At 43.0% G+C, this 22,506-nt stretch overlaps 1 protein-coding gene across 11 annotated transcripts in view; it reads left to right on the top strand.

Moving 5' to 3' along the window:
• ATF1 (activating transcription factor 1) overlaps window positions 1-22,157 on the top strand; it is a 47,140-nt gene extending 24,983 nt beyond the window's left edge. For 10 of the 11 annotated variants that reach the window (XM_053301092.1, XM_053301096.1, XM_053301094.1 and 7 more), the window contains 4 exons: window positions 12,443-12,573; window positions 12,960-13,124; window positions 14,519-14,678; window positions 20,004-22,157. In XM_053301092.1, the coding sequence (XP_053157067.1) occupies window positions 12,443-12,573; window positions 12,960-13,124; window positions 14,519-14,678; window positions 20,004-20,148 (601 nt within the window). In that variant the 3' untranslated portion in view covers window positions 20,149-22,157. Of the gene's footprint in view, window positions 1-12,442; window positions 12,574-12,678; window positions 12,807-12,959; window positions 13,125-14,518; window positions 14,679-20,003 lie in introns of those variants that run through there. The other variant, XM_053301102.1, reaches the window with a different exon arrangement.
• Window positions 22,158-22,506: the final 349 nt, after the last annotated feature.

Raw genomic sequence — 22,506 nt, 5'->3', positions numbered from 1 at the left:
AAATCAAAGTTCCTCTGAAGCAATTAGAATTCCTCCCAGTAATTCTATCCGTAGTCATAGTTTAGTTAGCCATGGAGACCCTTAAAAATGTGTGCATTCAGTTGTGTCAGCCTGTCACGTGTGCTGTATACAATGAGGGTGGTTTTCACATTGTTGCTGACATCATGAGGCTTGAGGTGGATGGATTTAAGAGATCTCCTATTTCTTTCCCCAGGCCTCAGTAATGAAGGGCAGAGGGTTTTCTCAGGCACCCAGTTCTTCCTTGTGAGTTAGCGTTCCTGGGATGCCTCTGAAGCTCAGGCCATCAGCTGCCCAGCTGGCCTCCTTGTGGGACAGATTCCCTTGGCTGCTTCCAAAGCTCAGGCTTTAGCCATCTGCTGCCTCCTCGGCAGAAGTGTAACTAGGGAAAATAGCGCCTAGGGCAAGCACTGAAATTGCGCCCCTGTCCAAACAAGAATGATGGGACTTGTAGTCAACAATATCTGGAAATCCCTCTTAAAAGGAACACTGTACCATCTAGACATGGTTGTTGATCAAAACCTGAAAACATGAGCCATCTCTGTAAAAGACTTAGAACAACAGTCAGGAGTTATGCGAGGATTCCAAGTGTCATTTTCTCTGTCTCATCTCATTCTTTAAAAAACATGACTTTGTCCTAGAGGATCACCTGCCCAAATAGCCACTAGCAAAATAGGGGAAGAAGAAGGTGGTGGGGTGTGTGTGTGTGTCTGTCTGTCTGTCTGTCTGTCTGTCTATAAACCAGTGAATGATTCCTGCCAGCCTTTGTCTTATGATGACTGTTGGCTCATGATGGGGTATATGTGCATTCACCATACTAGTGCTTACTTTGACACCAAGAGGGAGGAGGATACATTAGTTTGCCACACTAGACGGAGGAATTTGCAACAGGAGCAGACAGCCAAGTTCTGCCAGGGCCAAAACCAGCCCCTGCCAGACTAAGAAATCATTGTAATTTGCCCCTTCCTGTCACAAGCAGTGTGCTGTTCTTTTATTATTGACTCTAACTCTCAGATACCCCAGTCATGGATGGAAAATTCAGGGTCAATTTACAAGAGACACATTTTCTACATGGAAGTTTCTTCTGTGCAGGTGCTGTGCAGAAACCCATGTGTAGTGACCGCCAGGGGCATAGCAAGGTTGGAATGGGCCAAGATGAGATTTTAAAATGGGCCCCCAGCCCCTCAAAGTCCAGGGCCTCCACACACCCCAGGCCCCCAAGGATTTAAGTCTGATATTTCAAAATAAGTATGCTGCCTGGAAATACATTTCACTGAATACACACATGCACACTTCACAGTATATAGTGATATACATTGAGTATTATATAGTTGTGCTACTTTTAATGCCTGGAACACACTAGCAACGCTAATTATTAAAATGGCCCCCTCGCTGCAGATTAGCAAAGGAGACTTTCAACCATGCAGGGTGAGCCTATGTTTGTTTTCTCAGAGTTCTGAACAAATTCAGTAAAGTTTGATTCCAGGAGGTTTTTCACATGAGGCTTTTAAAGCCCTTTAACACACATCTCCTCTGGAATGGAGGTGCTGCATTCACATGTTGGTCAGATTTACCCAGAAGTCCCTACAAGTTATTGGGAAGCAGTTCACACACAAGAAAAATAAAATAAAATAAAAGCACAACACATGCTTCACAGTTCTCACTCAGACCTTCTGGGTTGCAAAACAACTTGAACATAAGTGCATTTATGAATGAATGAATGAAAATAAATAAAATATACTTGTTCCAGAAGTTTTTGTAATTTTCTGCCATGAAACAAGCTACTTATAGGCCTTTTTAGATAGTTTTTGTTTTTAAAGCCAGCACATTTTTCAGTCTGTTTTAAATTAAATATTCAGAGACTTCTCAGTCTTGCCCCACCCCCCCATATCAAAGCCCTATGGCAAGCAGATTCCTATAGGGGTGGGGGGACCACAAAAAGGAATTCACAGCCTACCTGGCAAAAGCTGTGCTGGATGGTCTGGGCAGAGGGTCTGCTGCTGCTGCAGAGAACTCTGCCTGCTTTCTCCTTCCTGGCTTGCTTGGCCTGCCGAGTACAGGCTTCAGGGAGGCCTACTCGGAGGCCTTTCTGGAAGCCCCGCCCACCCACCGATCAGCTGAGAGGCGGGGAGAGAAGAGCTCTGCAGTTTGCAGGCCTCGCGGATCCTAGGCCTCGCGGATCAGCCGGAGCTGGAGGCAAGTGCCTGAGGGGCCCTGGGGCTGGGCAGGTGGGCATTGGGGTGGGGGTGGCAGGAACTGGCATGGCACCCCCACCTCAGTGGCGCCTAGGGCACGTGCCCTGCCTGCCCCTCCAGTTCTGCCTATGCTCCTTGGCCTCCTCCTCCTCTTGCTCTCATTTACCCTGCATCTACCCTGGGTACTTATTCACTATGCTCCAGCCTTCAGAGAAGAGCTCTCCAGCCTGTGTCCATCTGCAGCTTGGCTGGTTGCACTGGCAACCTTCTGGGCCCTGCCAGTCATTCAATGAGGGTTTGGTGCAACTTCTGGTTTCCCCAGAAGCATGGCACTTATGGAGTGAGTAGCCACACTGGAATCAGCCGCCAGGGGTGGGGACAAGGGCAAGGCATTGGGCTGTGTCTGCTGCCATGGGGCATAGTCCGGGAGTGGAATCCCCAACAAGCAATGCTGGAATCTTTAAGAATCTGTTCCCACTGATGGGAAAGTTTGCTCTCTGCTGTGTTGGAAAGTACTTAAGTGAGATTGGAGTTGATGGTGCCCTTATTGGGACAGAAATATTTTTAATTAAAGCTGTATATTCTGCCCTGAATGGAATGCACTGTATCAGTTCAATGTCAGTTCAATGACAGGCATCACTGAAGTCATTGAAGCAGTAATACGGAAGGTGTTCGGGGGCGGGAGGGCGGGGGGACAAATCTGTTGAGTTCAAGGACATTATATTAGGAATCGTGGAGCTCCAAAAAGCTCTGCAGTCCAAAGTTGAAAAGAATCTGTGCCTTGTTTCAACAGAAAACAAGGTAGAATGAAAAAAGGTAGACTGAAAGCACACATTGAATAATTCAATGAAGAATGTATGACAGATCTGAAATGTGCAGGTGCTTTTCTGTGTCTTTAGGATCTTGTGAAAAGGCTTGTGACATCAGACTATGAAGCATGCTGTACATGCAAACAGTTCAGTCACTGATCTCTGTGTTTCCAGAATCTGACTATAAATTATTGTTATTGTTATGGTTCTTGGTACTTGGAAAATACAAAATGTTTGCAGTGAAATACCTGTATCTCTTCCACAAGTTCATTTACAGGCACATGGTTGAACGCGACAGGGAGGGAAAGTTTAATGCTGTGACTACCAACATGAAGCTAGGTTGCCAAACTAATCATAAGCCATCGCTGGTTAAACAAGAAAGAGTACTTATGTTTCTGAATAGCAGTCTGTTAGCAATGGTGAATATTTTCCAAGAGCTAACAAGTACAAAAGTGATGGATCACATAGAAACATCTTATTATGGGCTGACTGGGAGGAAGGCAGAACTGTTTGACATCAGGGCAAACATCAGTTTCATCTGGAGAAGAAAACCCTTTGAATATTATTGGTCAAATAAGGCTTCACAACTTGGTAACTAAACTATGTTGATCACACTGTCTCTGAACACTCAGAATCATTATTCATGGATGTGAATTATAAAACTGTTTCCAAACTGAAAGAGTAATTATTCAGGAGAAAAGGTTATCAATCAGTCAATCAATCTTTATTATAGTCTTAGATCAGCACAAGATGAAAGGTTATCAGACATCATATGTAGGTTTTAGTCTCCCACATTTCATTTACTCAAAAGATTGCCACTTGCCATCTACTACACCAGTAATAATGGAAGAAACACCATGTAAGGTACAGAAACTATTTCAAATTATTGAAATTGCATGTGAAAGAAGAGACAGTCTTCAGCATATTTTGGCTCATGATCTGCTGTCATCAAAACCTTTGTTCATAGAAGATACTGCAATAAAACCAATGAAATAACATTCTCATTGCAGAACTTGAAAGAAGAGCTGGTCTTGTGGTAGTAAGCATGACTTGTCCTCTAAACTAAGCAGGGTCCACCCTAGTTGCATATGAATGGGAGACTAGAAGTGTGAGCACTATAAGATATTCCTCTCGGGATGGAGCTGCTCTGGGAAGAGCATCTAGGTTCCAAGTTCCCTCCCTGGCTTCTCCAAGATAGGGCTGAGAGTTATTCCTGCCTGCAATCTTGGAGAAGCTGCTGCCAGTCTGTGAAGACAATACTGAGCTAGATAGACCAGTGGTATATGGCAGCTTCCTATGTAACTGTAGAAACATGTCAATACTACCAATGGCTTATTTGATCCAGTGTCCCATCTGAAAACTGCTGTTATGTCTGGTTTCATGTCACAAATTAGAAAGACATATAAAGACATATGAGCTCTTTTAAAAAAATGTTGGTCAGGCAGTACTCAACAATGGTCAGAAGCTAACAATCCATACTTCACCCATGAGATGCACATTGTCTTTGACAACTTTCAGTCAAGAAATCAGAGAGGCTTTGTGGAACATCCCACACTAAAACTGTTGAATTAAAATGTATCAGTCCTGATATACCAATTCCTGTCCAAATTGTGAAGTTCTGGACTTTTCCCAGTCACTGCAAGTGGTATGGTCCGCAATAGTGAGGTTTCCCCACTGTATAAACGTACATATAAATAATGCAAAACTGGAAGTTCAAGAACTCAGTTGCAAGCTAAAGGAGGCTGGTCAGTGCATTCTTCCACATCTGAACTTGGCAGTTCAGCAAGGTACTGCCTAATATGATGTGCTGTCTGTCTGTAAAAAACTATTTTACGAATATTTATTACAAAGGTAGCCAAAGCGGCTTACACAGATATAAATTAAATGGCCCCCTGTCCCCAAAGGGCTCACAATCTTTAAAAGATAAATAAGATAGACACCAGTAACAGTCACTGGAGGGATGCTTTGCTGAGAATGCATAGGGCCATTTGCTCTCCCCCGCTAAATAAAGAGATTCACCACTTTTAAAAGGTGCCTCTTTGCTCAGTTAGCAAACAAAAGAACTCCCTCCCCTATCCCCGTTCACTCTTTGAAGACTGAAATTTCCAGGTTAGTACACATTACAAGTTCATTTTAGACACTTAATATGAATATAAGGTAGTACTTCCTTAACAGCTGTAGTTGCACCGCTGCCAAGGTACATTACAGCTTAACATCAAAGATCTAACAGAGCTATGACTGCAGTTTAGAACTGATTTTTTTTTTAACTACTTCATCCCTTTGCATAACTTTCTGATCAAGCTTGGATCTGAACTTGGCAGTGTTTGGGTAAACACTCACATTTTTACTGGAAATAATGCTTTGAGTAAGATTGGTATCCAGCACACAACACTGATTCCACAGCCTGAAAGCTTCCTGGTAGCATTTGGAGAGACACATGCCTTATCAGGAAAAGACATTGACAATGTTGAGCAGTATCTGGTATGAGTATGGACACTTATGATGGGCTGAGGCCTTCAAAAAGTGGCCAAATTTGTTTCCACATTTGCAGATAAAACTAAACAATTTAGGGTAGTGAAATCCACAACAGACTGTGTGGAGCTCCAAAAGATTCTTTACAAACTGGGGAAGTGGGCGACAAAATGGCAAATGTGGTTCAGTGTAAGGCAAGTATAAAGTGATACATATTGGGGCAAAAAAAAACCCCAACAACATATACACTGCCGGGGTCTGAGCTTTCAGTGACTGATCAGGAGAGAGATCTTGGGGTTGTGGTGGACAGCTCATTGAAAGTGTCGACTCAGTGTGCAGGAGCTGTGAAAAAGGAAATTCAGTGCTATGGATCATTAGGAAGGGGATCCAAAGTAAAACTGCTAATATCGTTAATGCCCTTATACAAAACTATGGTGTGGCCACTTTTGGAGTACTGCATTCAGTTCTGGTCACCGTATCTTAAGGAGGACATTTTAGAACAGGGAAAGGTGTAGAAGAGGGCAATCGGTGATCAGGGGCCTCGAGCACCTTTCTTATGAGGCAAGGCTGCAGTATCTGAGGCTTTTTAGTCTGGAAAAGAGGCAACGACAAGGAGACATGATAGAGGTGTATAAAATTATGCATGGAGTAGAGAGAGTAGACAAAAGAGAAAAAATTTTCCCCTCTCACAGCACTAGAACCAGGGGTCATCCCATGAAACTGATGGCCAGGAAACTTAGGACCGAGAAAAGGAAGTAACTTTTCACACAGCACAATCATCTAAGTGCTATCTTTTGTTTGTTTATTTATGCCATATGCATGTACCAATTGGTGACCATGTGCAGGGGCAAAACATGCTGCACAATATAAGAGGTTCTTAGTGATTTGCTGTTCTTTATGCGACTGTGAAAAACTCTTCCACAACGCACTTTAAATAACAAACCCAAGTTAAAACGTTTACTTCCTTTTATGAGTCCAAAATGCACACTGTGTTGAATTTTTCAGATTTCAGTGGGTATTAAATATTTATATTTTTATCCCACCCCTTCTCCAAGAATCACAGAATGACGTACACGTCCCCGCTCTTATTCTCACAACAACCCTGCTGAGGTAGGTTAGAGTAAGAGATGGTGACTGGCCAAAGAGCAGCTGCTGTGCTTCATAGCAGAGCAGGAGTTTAAAACTGGGTCATCCTTCTCCTAGCCTGACATCTTATCCACTAAGCCATACTGCTAGATCTGGTTCGTGATCCGTTGAAACCATTAGAGTGGGTTCTGTGCCTGCGCGGAAGTCTCTCGGTACCGAGTTCTACAGCTCCTCTTCAGCGCCTGCGCCCCGCCCCACGTGACCATGTGGCTATTTAAGGCGGGAGGAAGCACAGGCACCTCATTTCCTTTTCAACCGCCGTAGGGATCACTCGTGATTTCTGCGGCTCCTTAGTGTCGGTTCCTTGCTATTGCGTGTTAGTTCTACTGTTTTTGACCTCGGACCGCTTTCTGACTATTCTTTTGACTTCGGACTTGGCATTGTTTAAATTATTGGATTGACCTCAGACTGTTTTGTTGGATCCTCTGTTGCATACTGTTTTCAAGACGACGAAAGAAGGGACGGATTTTAGGGCTATTTGACGCGGTCTGGTGAAAGGAGTGAGTACGATGGACACCCCTAAGGGAAAAAAGACGTTTAAGCGCTGCACTAAGTGTAACGCTAAGTTGCCGTCTCAAGATGGCCATAATCTGTGCCTCATTTGTTTGGGGGAGGCCCATCTAACCTCGTCCTGCAAAATCTGCCTGTCGTTCTCTAAACAAACCAGGAGGAATAGAGAACTGCATTTAAGAGCGGCTCTATATGACGACGCGTTATCTGCTCCCTCTACATCGGCGAAATCTCCACAAGGCTTGAGGGCCCTGGGTTTGGCCCAGTCTAAAACCTCTCCGCCTACCAGTAAAACCCCTAAGTCCTTAAAAAGGCCAGGTGACAAAATGGTGTCCGCCGAAAAACGCGCCAAAAGATTGTTGACCTCCAGCTCGACACTGTCACCGGGCTCAGCTCAGAAGCTAGATGCTCTTTCGACGTCGAAGAAATCGGCTCTGACACGACCTTCAACATCACAACCGTCATCTTCTTGTCAAAATCAAAGCATACCGCTTCGACATCGACGCTGCAAGCGTCGATCTCATCGTCAATACCGAACACTACCGCTCCGTCGACATCGGTATCGGGACCAGTTGGAACATCGGCATCGATACCAAAAGAAGTTTCACCCTCAACGCCGAGAACACCATCGATATCGATAGAGTCAGCGGAAAAGACCCCGTCGACATCGATACCGAAAATTCCAGCAGCTCGAGATCTGGCACCAGCGATGTCTCCGATCCATTCCCCATCGACGTCCAGAGACGGTGACCGTCAGTCGATGTTGAATACTCCCGCTATTATGACCACAGTTACTCCTCGATTCCGAGTCCCGATGACCATCTCTATAGAAGAAGATGATCTCTCCGAAGGGGAGCCTGCCCCACTAGATCCCCTTCTGAAAATGCTCGATTCCACGTCAGCTACCCCCTCGACTTTCCATGGGTTTTCACACTCGGATGATGGCGTGGGTACTCCTTCGACCCCAGTTCCTGGGCTTCTAACGTCTACACAACTTGCCAATTCTACACCTTGGCACACTTGCGGATTCACCCATGCCGTGTCCCCATTGACAGAAACAGCTTTACCAGGTGCGGCCTCGCCAGGATTTGCATATGATTACCAGGAGGATAGGGTGTGGAGACCCGTAAATTCGACCGTCCACTCTGACGACCGGGCATTGCATCGGCCTGAGCCAGAGACTACTCAGATTCCAGTACACCCACTGGCAGCGGGAGATACCCAGGCCTTACCGGCAAAGGTATTTAAAACAATTTCAACTCAGACACCTCACACTACCGTCATTAATAAGGGCTCTCAAACCAGAATACAGCCGTCTACCAACTCGGCAGTGCAAACTGAAGTTTTTACAACACCGCCTTCTCCTCGCCTGACTTCGCCAGGGGGCCCACCGACTAGTCCGACTCATTCCGACGGCGAATCACGGGATAGTCATCATGGCTCCTCCGATTTAGAATCGGATGCTGAGACACTAGAGGCTGATCCTTCCCCGGATGTGGCCACGCCAGCCCATGTGTCACCAACTGAAGAGCTTAAGGCATACCACTTGCATGTTAAGCAGATGGCATCAGCTTTAGGTCTGGATCTCTCTTCTCAACTAAAGACCATAGATGATCCAGTCTCTAATTTCATGCGGCGATCTCAATACTCTCAGCCAGTCGCTTTGCCACTTCTGCCCATAATATCAAATGCGGCACAGTGCGCTTGGCAAGTTCCTCATACATCTACTCCTATGTCCAAACGCCCAGAGGACCATTTCCAGACCATTGCATCTCTGATAAACGATTTTCAGGCCCGCCCTTCACAGCCAGCCCGTCAAATACAACGCCTGTTGGGCTTAATGGCCTCTTGCCAAACGACAGTACGTTACACCCGTCTAAAAATGAGGAAGTTGCAAATGTGGTTCCTCTCTTCCTTCAACCTAATGAGAGACAGCCCACTGCAAAATCTTCTGGTTCCCAGCACGTTCTTACGCACGCTGTCCTGATGGGCTCAGAAGTCCAATTTACTCAGGGGAGATCCTTCCCAGTCTCAACCTCCATCGATTTGGGTAATGACAGATGCTTCCCTGAAGGCGGGCCATTGCAATGCCACATCGACTCAAGGCCTCTGGACACGCGCACAAAGTCAACTGCATATAAACTTTCTAGAACTGTTGGTGGTCTTCCTATGAAGGCCTTTCTGCCAATGAAGGCCTTTCTGCCAATGCAACGCGGCAGAGTTGTTCAGCTACAGCTAGACAACACGACAGCGATAGCATACCTGAACAGACAGGGAGGTACAGTCTCCAGGTCTCTGTGTGCCCTCAGCCTGCAAATTTGGCACTGGTGCATCAGGAACAGTATTACACCACTAGCCATCCACATCAAGGGCACAGACAACATAATAGCGGATGGCCTCAGCCGTTCATTCTCAATGGAAGCTCAACACGAGTGGGAACTGAACGACACTTACCTGAATCAGATATTCTGTCTTTGGGGACGGCCGGAGACAGACTTATTTGCTACGCGACACAACACAAAATGCAAACTATTCTGCTTGAGGGCGGGTCACGACCCTCGGTCCTTGGGGGACGCCTTCCAACTGGACTGGTCGGACATTTGGAGCTATATGTTCCCCCCTCTACCACTTGTGGGCAGAGTTGTAGCTCACTTACTGATGGGCCATGTGAAGTGCATCCTGATCACCCCGTGGTGGCCGTGCCAAGCATGGTTTCCACATTTACTCAGACTGACCTTGAACACCTTTCGGAGACTTCCCGACCAGCTGGACCTCCTGATTCAGGAGAATGGCCATCTGTTACACCCAATGGTGCAAACCTTACAACTAACAGCCTGGAGAGTCGGCTCCTGAAACGGATCATGCTAAACCAGCGCAAACCATCTACGAGGCGCAATTATGCGAGTAAATGGAAGAGGTTCACCATCTACGCTTCCCGTCATGTTTTTCGCCCTAAAGAAGCCACAGTCCAAGAACTCTTACTTTATATGACTTCTCTAAAAAAGGCGAAACTCTCGAATGTATCTATCAGAGTTCACCTGGCGGCTTTATCGTCCAGACATCCAGGATGGGATGGCAAGACAGTATTCTCCCATCCCTCCTGCAAGAGTTTCTTGAAGGGCCTAGCCAACTTATACCCCCCTGTCCGCAAACCACTCGAACAGTGGAGTATCTCTCTGGTCCTCTCCGCTCTCACTGAGCCCCCATTCGAACCCAGGCATTCTACGTCCATGAAACTGGCGTCGTTGAAGACTGCCTTCCTAGTGGCAATCACCATGGCACGCAGGGTGAGCGAGCTTACAGCTCTCCGAATGGATGTCCCCTATGCTCGTTTTTACCCAGACAAAGTGCTCCTGCGGCCTGATATCTCTTTCTTACCTAAGATTATGTCAGACTTCCACATCAACCAGGATGTTGTACTGCCCACTTTCTTCAAATCTCCAACCACACCACTGGAAAAGGCTCTGCATTCTTTGGATGTTCGCAGAGCACTTCTTTACTACCTTTCTAGGACTAAACCTTTCCAGTTGTCAAAAAGGCTGTTCATCTCCTATAAAGGGAAGAACAAGGGGCAAGTATTGTCTAGACAACGTCTGTCACACTGGCTAGTAGAGACTATTCGCCTCGCGTACACTCTACAGAACATGCCGCCCCCGAAGACCATCAAGGCACATTCCACTAGGGCATATGGCACATCCGCTGCTAACCTGGCCGGCATATCCTTTCAAGATATTTGCAAGGCTGCTACGTGGTCATCTGAACAGCCATTCGTAAAGCACTACGCCATAGACTTACGGTCTGCTGCGGAGGCGAATTTTGGAAGGGCAGTCCTAAAACGGGTGTTGCAATAACACTGCTGCTCCCTCCTCCTTGCGGAGCTAACTAGTCACCCACTCTAATGGTTTCAACGGATCACGAACCAGATAGACAGGTTGCTCACCTGTAACTGATGATCTGGTAGTGATCCGTTGATATCCATTAGACCCTCCCGAACCTCCCCTCCGCAGTAGTACCTGACTTACATAGTAGAACTTACCTGCTTACCTGACTGCTTCGCGGTCTCCAAGGAACTGAGGTGCCTGTGCTTCCTCCCGCCTTAAATAGCCACGTGGTCACATGGGGCGGGGTGCAGGCGTTGAAGAGGAGCTGTAGAACTCGATACTGAGAGACTTCCGCGCAGGCACAGAACCCACTCTAATGGATATCAACGGATCATTACCAGATCATCAGTTACAGGTGAGCAACCTGTCTTAATAATGGCTAGTTAATTGTTCTTATACTTTTCTTGGGGTAAAAAAGCCTAAATTGAGCTTTGTACATGCATTTGTTCATGAATTATTGCATGTCCAAGTATTGTAACATCCAGACGTGACTACTCGATGTGTTCTACGTTGGGCTGCCTTTGGACGTAGTCTGCAAACTGCCACTGGTACAGAATGCAGCAGCCAGGTTGGTTTCCGGGGTTACCCAAAGAGATCATTTTACCCCAGTTTAAAAAGAACTACACTGGCTGCCAATAAGTTTCCAGGCGAAATACAAAGTGCTGGTTATTACCTATAAAGCCCTGAATGGCTTGGGTCCAAAGTATTTAAGAGAACACATTCTTTTTCATGAACCCCACCACCTATTAAGATCATCTGGGGAGATCCAGTTGCAGTCACCACTGACTCAGTTGGTGGTGACTCAAAACCGGATCTTTTCTAAGGACTTATTTCTTAGTGAAATTAGAGCTTCCCCTTCTCTGGATGTTTTTAAGATGGATCTGAAAACATACCTATTTAGTCAGGCTTTTCTTTTGTAGTTTTAATGTTTCAAGTTTTAGAGTTTTTATCTGTATTTTAAATTGTTTTAATTTTTTTTAAATTGTGAACCGCTCAGAGACTAACATAAGGGACAGTATAACATGCTAAATAAATAAATAACAAATATCCATATTCTTGTCGGCCATCTTGGAAAATGGCAGCTGAAGAATTAATGCCACAGAATGGGCACATCTACAGAAACTAAACATGTTTAGTTTAATGCACCCGATATACATACATACATACATACATGGGCCAGGTATAGATATAATTGCCAAGATTCTCTGCACATGATTTTTCATGAGGGTTCTTTATTAGATCCAAGCATAATTCAGATTCTGTCCTCAGTTTGAGAATAAAAACTTCTATATTGCAGCAATAATCATGCTTCCTTTTGTGAGATAATTGGGTATTTTTCTTTAAAATGTTTCTGAAATTTTGCATTTTATGTTCATAGAACAATAATGTATATAGAACATTATTCCTACAGAAAAATCTTGAATGACCTTTCTTCTGAAGACACACAAGATAGGAAAGGAGATGAAGCAAATCCTGGGGTCTCTACCATCACATCAATGTCTGTTCATACACCTGTTTACCAAACCAGCTCTGGACAATATAGTATGTATTAATTATTATGGATTTGTTGCTATTAGATTTAAAGCTAAATTTAGTGTTAGTGTCAACATAATTATATGTAAAGATCTCTTCTGAAATAATGGTTTCATTTTTCTAGGAATTATTCCTCTGTTCATCTATTACTAGATTGTTCTTAAATAAGAATATGCAGTTCAACAAGCCAGTACAGGCAAAAGGAAGAAAACCTTGTTCTCCATCTTGTTTTGCTGCTGAAGGTGATGGATGCAAAATGAAGTAGAATGCTCATAGATAAATGAACGTATTTAGTGGAGGGTTTCTGTGGAAGCTGCACAAAAGGAAGGAAATATTAGCTGTGGTGCTCTGTAGTGATCACTGTCTTCCCTCTTTCATTTTTTCTTGTCTCAAAGTTGCCATTGCCCCAAATGGACCATTGCAGCTGAGCAGTCCAGGTGCAGAGAATGTGCAGGGTTTGCAGACATTTACAAATGCTGGTGGGACTCCATTATTACAGTATGTACAGACTTCAGATGGTCAGCAGATACTTGTGCCAAGCAACCAGGTAGTAGTGCAGAGTAAGTACTCACTTTGAAGTATCCATATGTTACCCAATTTGCTGACTTCTTCCCCTTATCTAGCGTGGTTGTGGTTTTCTACGAATTGGCTCTTATTTTATTTTTTGTATTCCAATACTCCTTCCAAGTATAAAATATACACATGCACTCTTCTGTTGTGGAGGAGCTCTTGCATCAAATTCTAATCCTCAGGATGCTTAAGAACATAAGAACAGCCCTGCTGGATCAGGCCCAAGGCCCATCTAGTCCAGCATCCTGTTTCGCACAGTGGCCCACCAGATGCCGCTGGAAGCCACAGACAGGAGTTGAGGGCATGCCCTCTCACTTGCCATTACTCCCCTGCAACTGGTACTCAGAGGCATCCTGCCTTTGAGGCTGGAGGTGGCCCACAGCCCTCCAACTAGTAGCCATTGATAGACCTCTCTTCCATGAAGTCATCCAAACTCCTCTTAAAGCCATCCAGGTTGTTGGCTATCACCACATCCTGTGGCAGAGAGTTCCACAAGTGGATCACGTGTTGTGTGAAAAAGTACTTCCGTTTGTTGGTCCTAGACCTCCTGGCAATCAATTTCATGGAGTGACCCCTGGTTCTAGTGTTGTGTGAGAGGGAAAAGAATTTCTCTCTCTCCACTTTCTCCACACCATGCATGATTTTATAGACCTCTATCATGTCTCCCCGCAGTCGTCTTTTTTCTAAACTAAAAAGCCCCAGGTGTTGTAGTCTTGCCTCATAAGAAAGGTGCTCTAGGCCCCTGATCATCTTGGTTGCCCTCTTCTGTACCTTCTCCAGTTCAACAATGTCCTTTTTAAGATGTGACCAGAATTGTCACCACATGCTTGTGTTACATGATGCTGCTTTTTGTGTATTTGAAAGCAAATATGGTTGTAGCTAGTGAGCCTTAATAGAAATTCACTTATTTAATTTAAATGAAACATGCTTATCCCTCAGCACTGATTCAGGTATTATTGAGAAGAGTTTGTTGATGAAGTTCTCAAGGTTAAGCATAATTCAAATTAATTTGCAATATTGTCATGGACTAGTTTAGCTACTCCCTTGTTGATGTTCCTAGTTTAAATTGTTTTGTCATAATTTATTCTGAAGGAGCAAGAGTAAAATTATAGTTATAAAAGTGTAAGCTATGGCTGTGTCTTCTAATAACTCTAAAGCAGGAGGCAGATCCTTTCTCAGCTGCTCTTTCTGAGCCTTTTAAAGATGCCCAAACCCAGTACTGTACACATGTGCCCTCCACTGTTGACTAGCTGCATGTGCATTTTGTCCTGGGGTATGTTCCATAAACCATACAGTATATGGGGTATGTTCCACAAATCATAAACAGATAATTGGCCTTAGAACGCCTTCCTTTATAATTTTCTGTATTCTGGTTCCTCAACAGCTGCATCTGGAGATATGCAGACATACCAGATACGCAGTACACCAACCACCACTTCCCTCCCACAGACTGTTGTGATGACAACACCGGTCTCCTTGACATCTCAGTCAACCAAGACAGATGATCCACAGTTGAAACGAGAAATAAGGCTGATGAAAAACAGGTATTTAGTTTCCCAGTTGCTTCAAAGCATCCACCAGAATAGTTTGCTTTTTAACAAAATTCTAAGATACAGATACATGACAGAGAGATTAACTTCACCTTTTTTCTTCTAAAAAATAAAATAGAAATACTCCTGTCTTCTTCTGCCTTTTTTTTTTGGCCTCCAAAGAAACTTACATTGTATAATTATTTTTCCCCACTTCCCTTTTTTGTTGTGCTTGCCAACATTTTTTTAGGAAATCTTTCCAGTTTCAAGAAACCAGATGTGAGAGGAGAAAAGTTTGTTTATTTTTTAAAATACCAACATATTCGTAAAATAAGGGGGAAAGAGACACCAGATCACTGGAAGAGATGGCAAATTGGATGTTGCCACTCTCTCTAACTCTGCACGTATGTGTATACACATGTGCACATACCATACTTATATTATGTCTTCTCAGCTTTTTTATGCTGTTATCTCCTTTAATGTGTTGAAATATCTTGTTGAATGTGTTGAAAACAGAGCATCTTTGTTTCCACCCAAACCCTCCCCCTTCCATACTGTAGAGCTGTCACTCCCCCCACTCCTCCCTGGGACATGCAGCCTTTGAACATTCTCTCTGTCCTCCTATTTTCCATATCCAAGCAGCATCAAATATTCTCAATGTGCTCTTTCAGCATCTTCATTCTTTGCTCACTGTACACACTGCTAAAGCTTGACCAAGCTGCCCATTAGTGGCCTTTCCTCTCTGTCACATTTCATCGCCATACTTGATTATTGATGCTTCTAAAGAGCTCTACTTTATGACCCATGTTTATCTTCTTGGGCCTCCTTTTTACATTACCTTTGAAATGTGTAGCTATTACAGCACAGCTCCTTCCCATACTGCTCAAGCAGTACAAGAAGCCTCAAACCATGCAGGAGGGCCTACACTGGGACCTCCTCCCTGCACCAGTATTGGCCCTCCTGGAAAGTGGGTTGATAATGACATAGGGAAGGAGCTGCAGTGTGAGCTTCTTGCCATGTGGCCCAGGGCTTCTGATGTTACTGTCACAGCATAGGAAGGCAACGCACTGCAACAGCTGCCATGTCATGAATATAAACTGAGAAAGACCCTTTGTCTCCTTTTTAACTCTCCATTATTTCTGCCACATCTCTCTCAACACCTGAGACGACCTCCCTTCTCTAATTATTAGACCCACCTCCCTTTCCTCCTTGAAAATCCTCAAGATTCATTTCTTCATTAAATGAAGCTCTGTTTCTTCCACCAGATACAAAATGGGAGACCCGTATCCCCATCTGAGTTTTCTGAAATGTACAGAAAACTTGGGGAGGACTTTGTGCTGGGTATTCAAGGACAGTAGTGATTTACGGTTGTCCCTGGTAATTGCTTTTGTGGACTCAAAAACGTCCACAATTGAAAAGTCTGAGCTGCCACCATAATTCCAATGACAGTTTTTTTCAGAAACTAGGGCTGAAAAGTGCATACAGCCCTAAGAAGCAGGGTAAAGAGACTATGGCCACATCCTACATTAGGATCGTACAAGCCTTACTATGTGTGTTCTTCCAGTGGACATTCAGTCATTCTGTTTCTTGAGGTCATGGATTACTATCACCCTGTGTTGTAGCCCCTACACATTTACTCCAATGTATTATTGTGGACAAGCTTGCTTACTTCATTTAACACATTTTTATACCGCCCCATATGCAAATCCCTGGGCAGTTCACAATCTAAAAACACAATTAAAACATTAACACACAACAGTTTAAAATACAGGTTAAAATCCTAAAACTTAAATCTGTAAATTAAAAGCCTGACTAAACAGGTATTTCTTCAGGTCCTTCTTAAAAATATCCAGAGAAGGGAAGGCTCTAATTTCATTAGAAAGCATGTTCCAAAGTCCTGGGGCAACCCTAGAAAATGACTGGTTTCTAGTCACCACCAAACAAACTGGTGGCAACCACAACAGGACCCCCCCAGATCTTGATAGGTGGTGGGATTTATGAAGAAGGTGTCTTAAATACCTTGGACGCTCGCTATTCAGGGCTTTATGTCAGCATTTTGTATTTTGCCCGGAAACTTATTGGCAGCCAATGTCATTCTGTTAAATAGAATGTACTATGATATCTTCAGGTAACCCCAGAAACCAACTGCACCAGCTGCAGTTTCCAATCTATGTACTACGGCTGTCCAATGTAGAGTGCATTGCAATAGTCAGGTCTGGATGTTACCAGTATATGTACCACTGTTTTAAGGTTGTTTATCTCCAGAAATGGACATAGCTGCTTCAACCTGAGAAACCAGGGAGAGGTTTGGGTCCAGAAGTACTCCCAGACTACATACTTTATTTTTCTGGGGGAGTGTAACCCCATCCAGAACAGACAGATCTAAGGCACCTAGGTTCCAACCTCACACAATGAGTACCTCTGTCTTGCTTGATTTCAACCTCAGTTTGTTCTCCCTCATCCATCCCATTACTGCCTGCAGGCAGGCAGGCAGGCATTTAAGGACATTAGGCCATTTCTTGATTGACAGGGAGAAATAGATTTGGGCATATTGGGTATATAGATTTGGATATTTTCATCAGCATATTGATAACACCCTGCACCAAATCCCCTAATGATCTCTCCCAGTGGTTTCATGTAGATGTTAAAAAGCACTGGTGTTAGAATGGAGCCCTGTGAGACCCCATACAATAGCTCTCATTTTTAAGAGCAACGGTCATCAAGCAACACCTTCTGGAACCTACTCAAGAAGTAAGAGCAGAACCACTGCAAATCAGTGCCTCCCACTTCCAGCCCCTTCAGGCACTCCAGGAGGATACCATGGTTGATGGTACTGAAAGCTGCTGAGAGATCTAAAAGGATCAGCAGAGTCACACTCCCCCTGTCAATTCCTAATTGGAAATACTCCAACAGGTTGACCAAGGAAGTCTCAACCCCATTGCCCGCTTCAAAACCAGTTTGAAATGTGTCCAGATAATCTGTTTCTTTCAAGACTCTCTGGAGTTGAGACACCACCACCCTCTCAATCACCTTGTCCAACCATGGGCAATTGGAGACAGGCCTATAATTGCCTAATTCTGAGGGATCCAGCGCAGGTTTCTTCAACAGTAGTCTAATAATTGCCTCTTTGAGACAAGGAGGCATCCTGCCCTCCCTCAGAGAAGCATTAATGAACTTAACAAGACCCTCTCCAATTACCTCCCTGCTAGATCATATAAGCCAGGTCGGGCAAGGATTAAGAGGACAGGTAGTAAGGTGAATTGTCCCAAGCAGCTTGTCCATATGCTCGGGTGTCAAACTGAAATTGATCCAATTTTACCATACAAGAGGAGCTGCTGGACACCTCAACAGTAGACTCTGCAGTAACTATGTCAGCTTCATCGGGCAATGGCATAACTTCCCTAAATGCCTGCATACGGGCAGTAATGGGCAGGATGAGGGATAAGAAATGGAAGCTGAATCCAAGCAAGATGGAGGTGCTCATTGTGGGGGATGAAATTTGAGGGATGAGTTAGATCTTCCTGTGCTGGATGGGGTTACACTCCCCCAGAAGAAACAGGTTCGTAGCTTGGGAGTGCTCTTGGATCTAGGCCTCACACTGGTATCCCAGGTGGAAGCTATGGCCAGGAGCACTTTCTATCAACTTCAGCTGATCTGACATTTGTGCCCATTCTTTGAAGAGAACAGTCTCAAAACAGTGGTGCATCAGCTGGTAACCTCCAAAATAGATTATTGCAATGCACTCTACATGGGGCTGCCTTTGTACGTAGTTCGGAAACTTCAGAAATTTGGCAGCCAGATTGGTGTCTGAGGTAACCAGGAGAGACCATATTATGCCTGTTCTCAAATAGTTGCATTGTTATCACCCTCTTTCTAGCAACACACCCAGCTGAAAGTTACATTTATTTATTTATTTATTATTTTCTTACATTTATATCCCACTGTTCCTCCAAGGAGCCCAGAGTGGTGTACTACATACTTAAGTTGCCTGAGAGAGAAGTGACTGGCCCAGAGTTACCCAGCTAGTTTCATGGCTGAATGGGGATTTGAACTCTGGTCTCCCCAGTCCTAGTTCAGCACTCTAACCACTACACCACACTGGCTGCCAGAAGATAGGTAGCCAAAAAGTAACAGCAAAAAGCACAGCAGAATCTCTGTGCTAGCAGATCTTACAGTTGTCCTTGGCTGTCCGCAGATGAGAAACCAATAATGATAAGTGGCTTTCAACACTGTTCCCCTTTACTTCTTCTCCCTGCTTTATTATTTCCTCTGAGCTCAAAATTACTGATCAAATCCAGCATGTACTCCCCTCCCTGATTATATCTGAAAATATGTGCCCTAGGCATTAATGAGTATCTGAAAAACACATCTGTGATTGTCTGCATATACCAAGATTATTTTGAAAACTCAGTTTATTTCCAGTATAATAGTCTGGAACCCTTCAGAAGCCTTTTGTGAGCTAAACATTTTGGTCAAAACTGCTGTTCCAATTAGCCTTTAAATATTTTTGTATCAAGGAAAATAAATCTATATTTTTCAAAGAAAAAAAGTTTGGTTTTATTTTTTATTCAGTCTGTATAATGAGGGTTTTTTTAAAAAATTCAGTCTGTATAAAGAGTGTAACAGCCACCTAATGGCGCAGCGGGGAAATGACTTGATTATCAAGCGAGCAGTTGCCAATTCAAATCCCCACTGGTATGTTTTCCAGACTATGGGAAACACCTATATCGGGCAGCAGCAATATAGGAAGATGCTGAAAAGCATCATCTCATACTGCGCAGGAGGAGGCAATGGTAAACCCTTCCTGTATTCTACCAAAGACAACCATGGGGCTCTGTGGTCACCGGGAGTCAAAACTGACTCAACGGCACACTTTACCTTTACCTTTATCATAAGTGTAAGGAAAAAATGCTAAATGTCACCATCTCCTTTATGCATACATCAGCTCTGAATTAAAATCCAAATGTTAGTGTAAGTAAGTAAAACTTTATTTCGGTCGTAGACCAGCAATACAACAATATAAAACAAATAAGAAAATAATAATAATATAAAATCAGACTACATTTATACGCATTGGCATATTATATAACAATATTTGGCCACAATATGAATAACACCCGAATTAGGAATAGTGAGCAAATAGTTTAAATAAAAATCATCTCCACGACCTGGAAAATTAATCAAAAGTGGAGCAATTAGTTGGCGTTTTATATCTCTGTAATAATCACAATACAGAAGAACATGAGCAGTTGTTTCAACGTTACCAAATCCAAATGTTAGTTATTTTAAACTAGTTTGACTTCTGTATGATAATTAACAAACTTTCATTTTGGATTCTAGAGAAGCAGCTCGAGAATGCCGTAGAAAGAAGAAAGAATATGTAAAGTGTCTTGAAAATCGAGTTGCTGTCCTTGAAAACCAGAACAAAACTCTAATTGAAGAGCTAAAAACTCTAAAAGATCTTTACTGCCATAAAAATGTGTGAGAAAAGGGCCTTTTGTGGACATCACAATTTCAGAGGGAATTTTTCATTTTATTTTTAAAAAAATTAATATTAAAGGTCAAAATGATTTTTTTTCCTCTTCAGATTTCACAATTTAAAGACTGTTAAGCTTTTATTTAGAACTTGTTTGGTGGCAGAATACCGAAAAGAAGCACAGAAGTCTTATAAAGAGTTCTACTGGCACACCTCGGATCTTCATTAAATCAGGATAAATGGACATGCTTATTCTGTCAATCAAGAGATTTGAATTTTGAAATGCTTGCAACATTTGATTGCATTTTAATTGTGGAAGAGCTGAATATTTGCCTTTGGCTGTAAATGTCTATCAACGTATATAACCAGCATAGGTTTAATTTCTTAAATCTCTGATCTTGTTAACAGATTGTGTTATAACAACAGTTATTTGTATGTAAATATTTTTGCTTCTGTGAATTCTAATCTGTGTGTTTAGAAAATAGAGGCCACTACCTTGCTAGAAGCATAGGCTATATTTGCTTTTAACAGGCAGGCAATTTAAAAAAAAATTGTTTAATGCATGCTGTCATCTTGGTCATATCCATGTACCTAGGATGTCTTTCAGGCTACAAAGGACCCATTGACTTTACCAAAAACTGATTAAGAAATTCTAGGCACACTGATATGGACATGAAGGCATCTTAAAGAGTGTGTAACATGTCATTACAGGTACCAATATTTTGTTATGTTTATAAAACATATATAACAGCAGAACAAATGTTGCTGGAAAGTATTTCCAGACAGCTTTTTGTTTTGTTTTTTGGTTACTAGGTTTATTGAGGTAAAGCTGAAATGAATGTTACAAGTGAACAGGAATCAAATATTCTGTTTGAAGATCCTGTTTTACTTACATAGAAAGATTAAATTAACTCCAAATTCCCTAGCCCTGCCTCAGTTTAAAACACGACCTTTACTAGGGCGGGGCTGAACCTACCTTCCCCCCAGACGATCAATTGTCTGCTGTGTGGCGTGTGGCTCACTTGCCCACACGATCTCTACTGCTCTGAGCAGCAGCACAGATCTCTGGAGGCCGGGAAAGTGAAGCCTGGCCTTCAGGTATCCCTTAATGCTTGCAGTGCATTGAGGGATTTCCCCTCCAATCATGCACTCTAGGTGTCCAGCTCTGTCTTCTCAGGCTGTGTACATGCGCATGCTCATGACCCTACTATACCTAGGTAAAAGGGCAGGTAAAAATCCCGGGCTTCATACGAGCAGCTCTACCCAGGTAGAGCTGCCCAAGTCTGGGTAGGGCTGCTCATGTGAACAGCTTCATTAGGTGATATCCAGACCTTCAGTGCAGCAGCCTGCTGTTCACGGAAGCTCGTGCCACAAATGGAAGGGGAGTTGTGCTCTCACAAGGATTCCTTGCACAAATAGAAAAGGGCCTTCCATTGACAGGAGCAGCTTCTTTCTGCTGGTGGCACACCACTGCACTAAAAGACTGGATGCTGCTCACTAATGCTAAAGTTACATGCCCAAGGTAAAATTTGAATATGATGTTGGTGATACTAAAGTACACAATTAGAAGACCCAGTTTTTAAACTTGGCAGTGATTTGTTGAAGTAATTCCAATTTTTATAAGCAAGTTGAAACAGACACCTAGTATATTTTTATAGTTGAAGTATTACCATTGAGTTTATATGGATATTTTAAATGTTTATACAGTTTAAGTAAATAGAGATATTTTTCCCTCTCAGATGATCAATTTTATATTTTTATGAGATGCTCAAATAATTAGATCCTATTTCTATATATTTCTTTAGGCAAATTTTAATTTAACAATTTTTGAAGAATATTTTTGAAAAAAGTTTTAATACTGTTCACTGGAAAAATGCATTTGAATTCATTATGAAGATGCTATCAGAGATCATAATAGCATTATTTTGATTTCTTGTTTTCAAGGAATGTTAAAGGGTCTTTGACACGAACTGAATTCTTGAGTACACTATAAACATTAAATCCACAAATTAGCCTTATTCTAGTTAAGTCTGAATCATTTCAATGATGCCCTTTGAAATTTTGTCATTAAATGTATTCTAATAAGATGGTGAAGCCAAGAGTATATATGCTTATGGAATAATATAATTTTAGAGTTGGAAGGGACCTTGCAGGTCTTCTAGTCCAACCCCTTGTTCAGAGCAGGAAATCTGGTACAGCCTCCTTGATAATTGGCTGTCCAACCTCTGTTTGAAAATGTCCAACAAAAGAGAGCTGCCCACTTATTGTGTTAGTGCACACCTGTTAGAAGCACTGGGTAATGTTGAGGTAATTGTGACACATTGTTCCACAAAAAATCTAATTAAATCATTCCTTACAAACTTGGTG

The sequence above is a fragment of the Hemicordylus capensis genome, chromosome 2 (genome assembly GCF_027244095.1).
Source record: "Hemicordylus capensis ecotype Gifberg chromosome 2, rHemCap1.1.pri, whole genome shotgun sequence".
Taxonomy (NCBI): Eukaryota; Metazoa; Chordata; class Lepidosauria; order Squamata; family Cordylidae; genus Hemicordylus; species Hemicordylus capensis.
The sequence above is the reverse complement of the archived record's forward strand: the minus strand, read 5'-3'. Positions and strand labels throughout refer to the sequence as shown.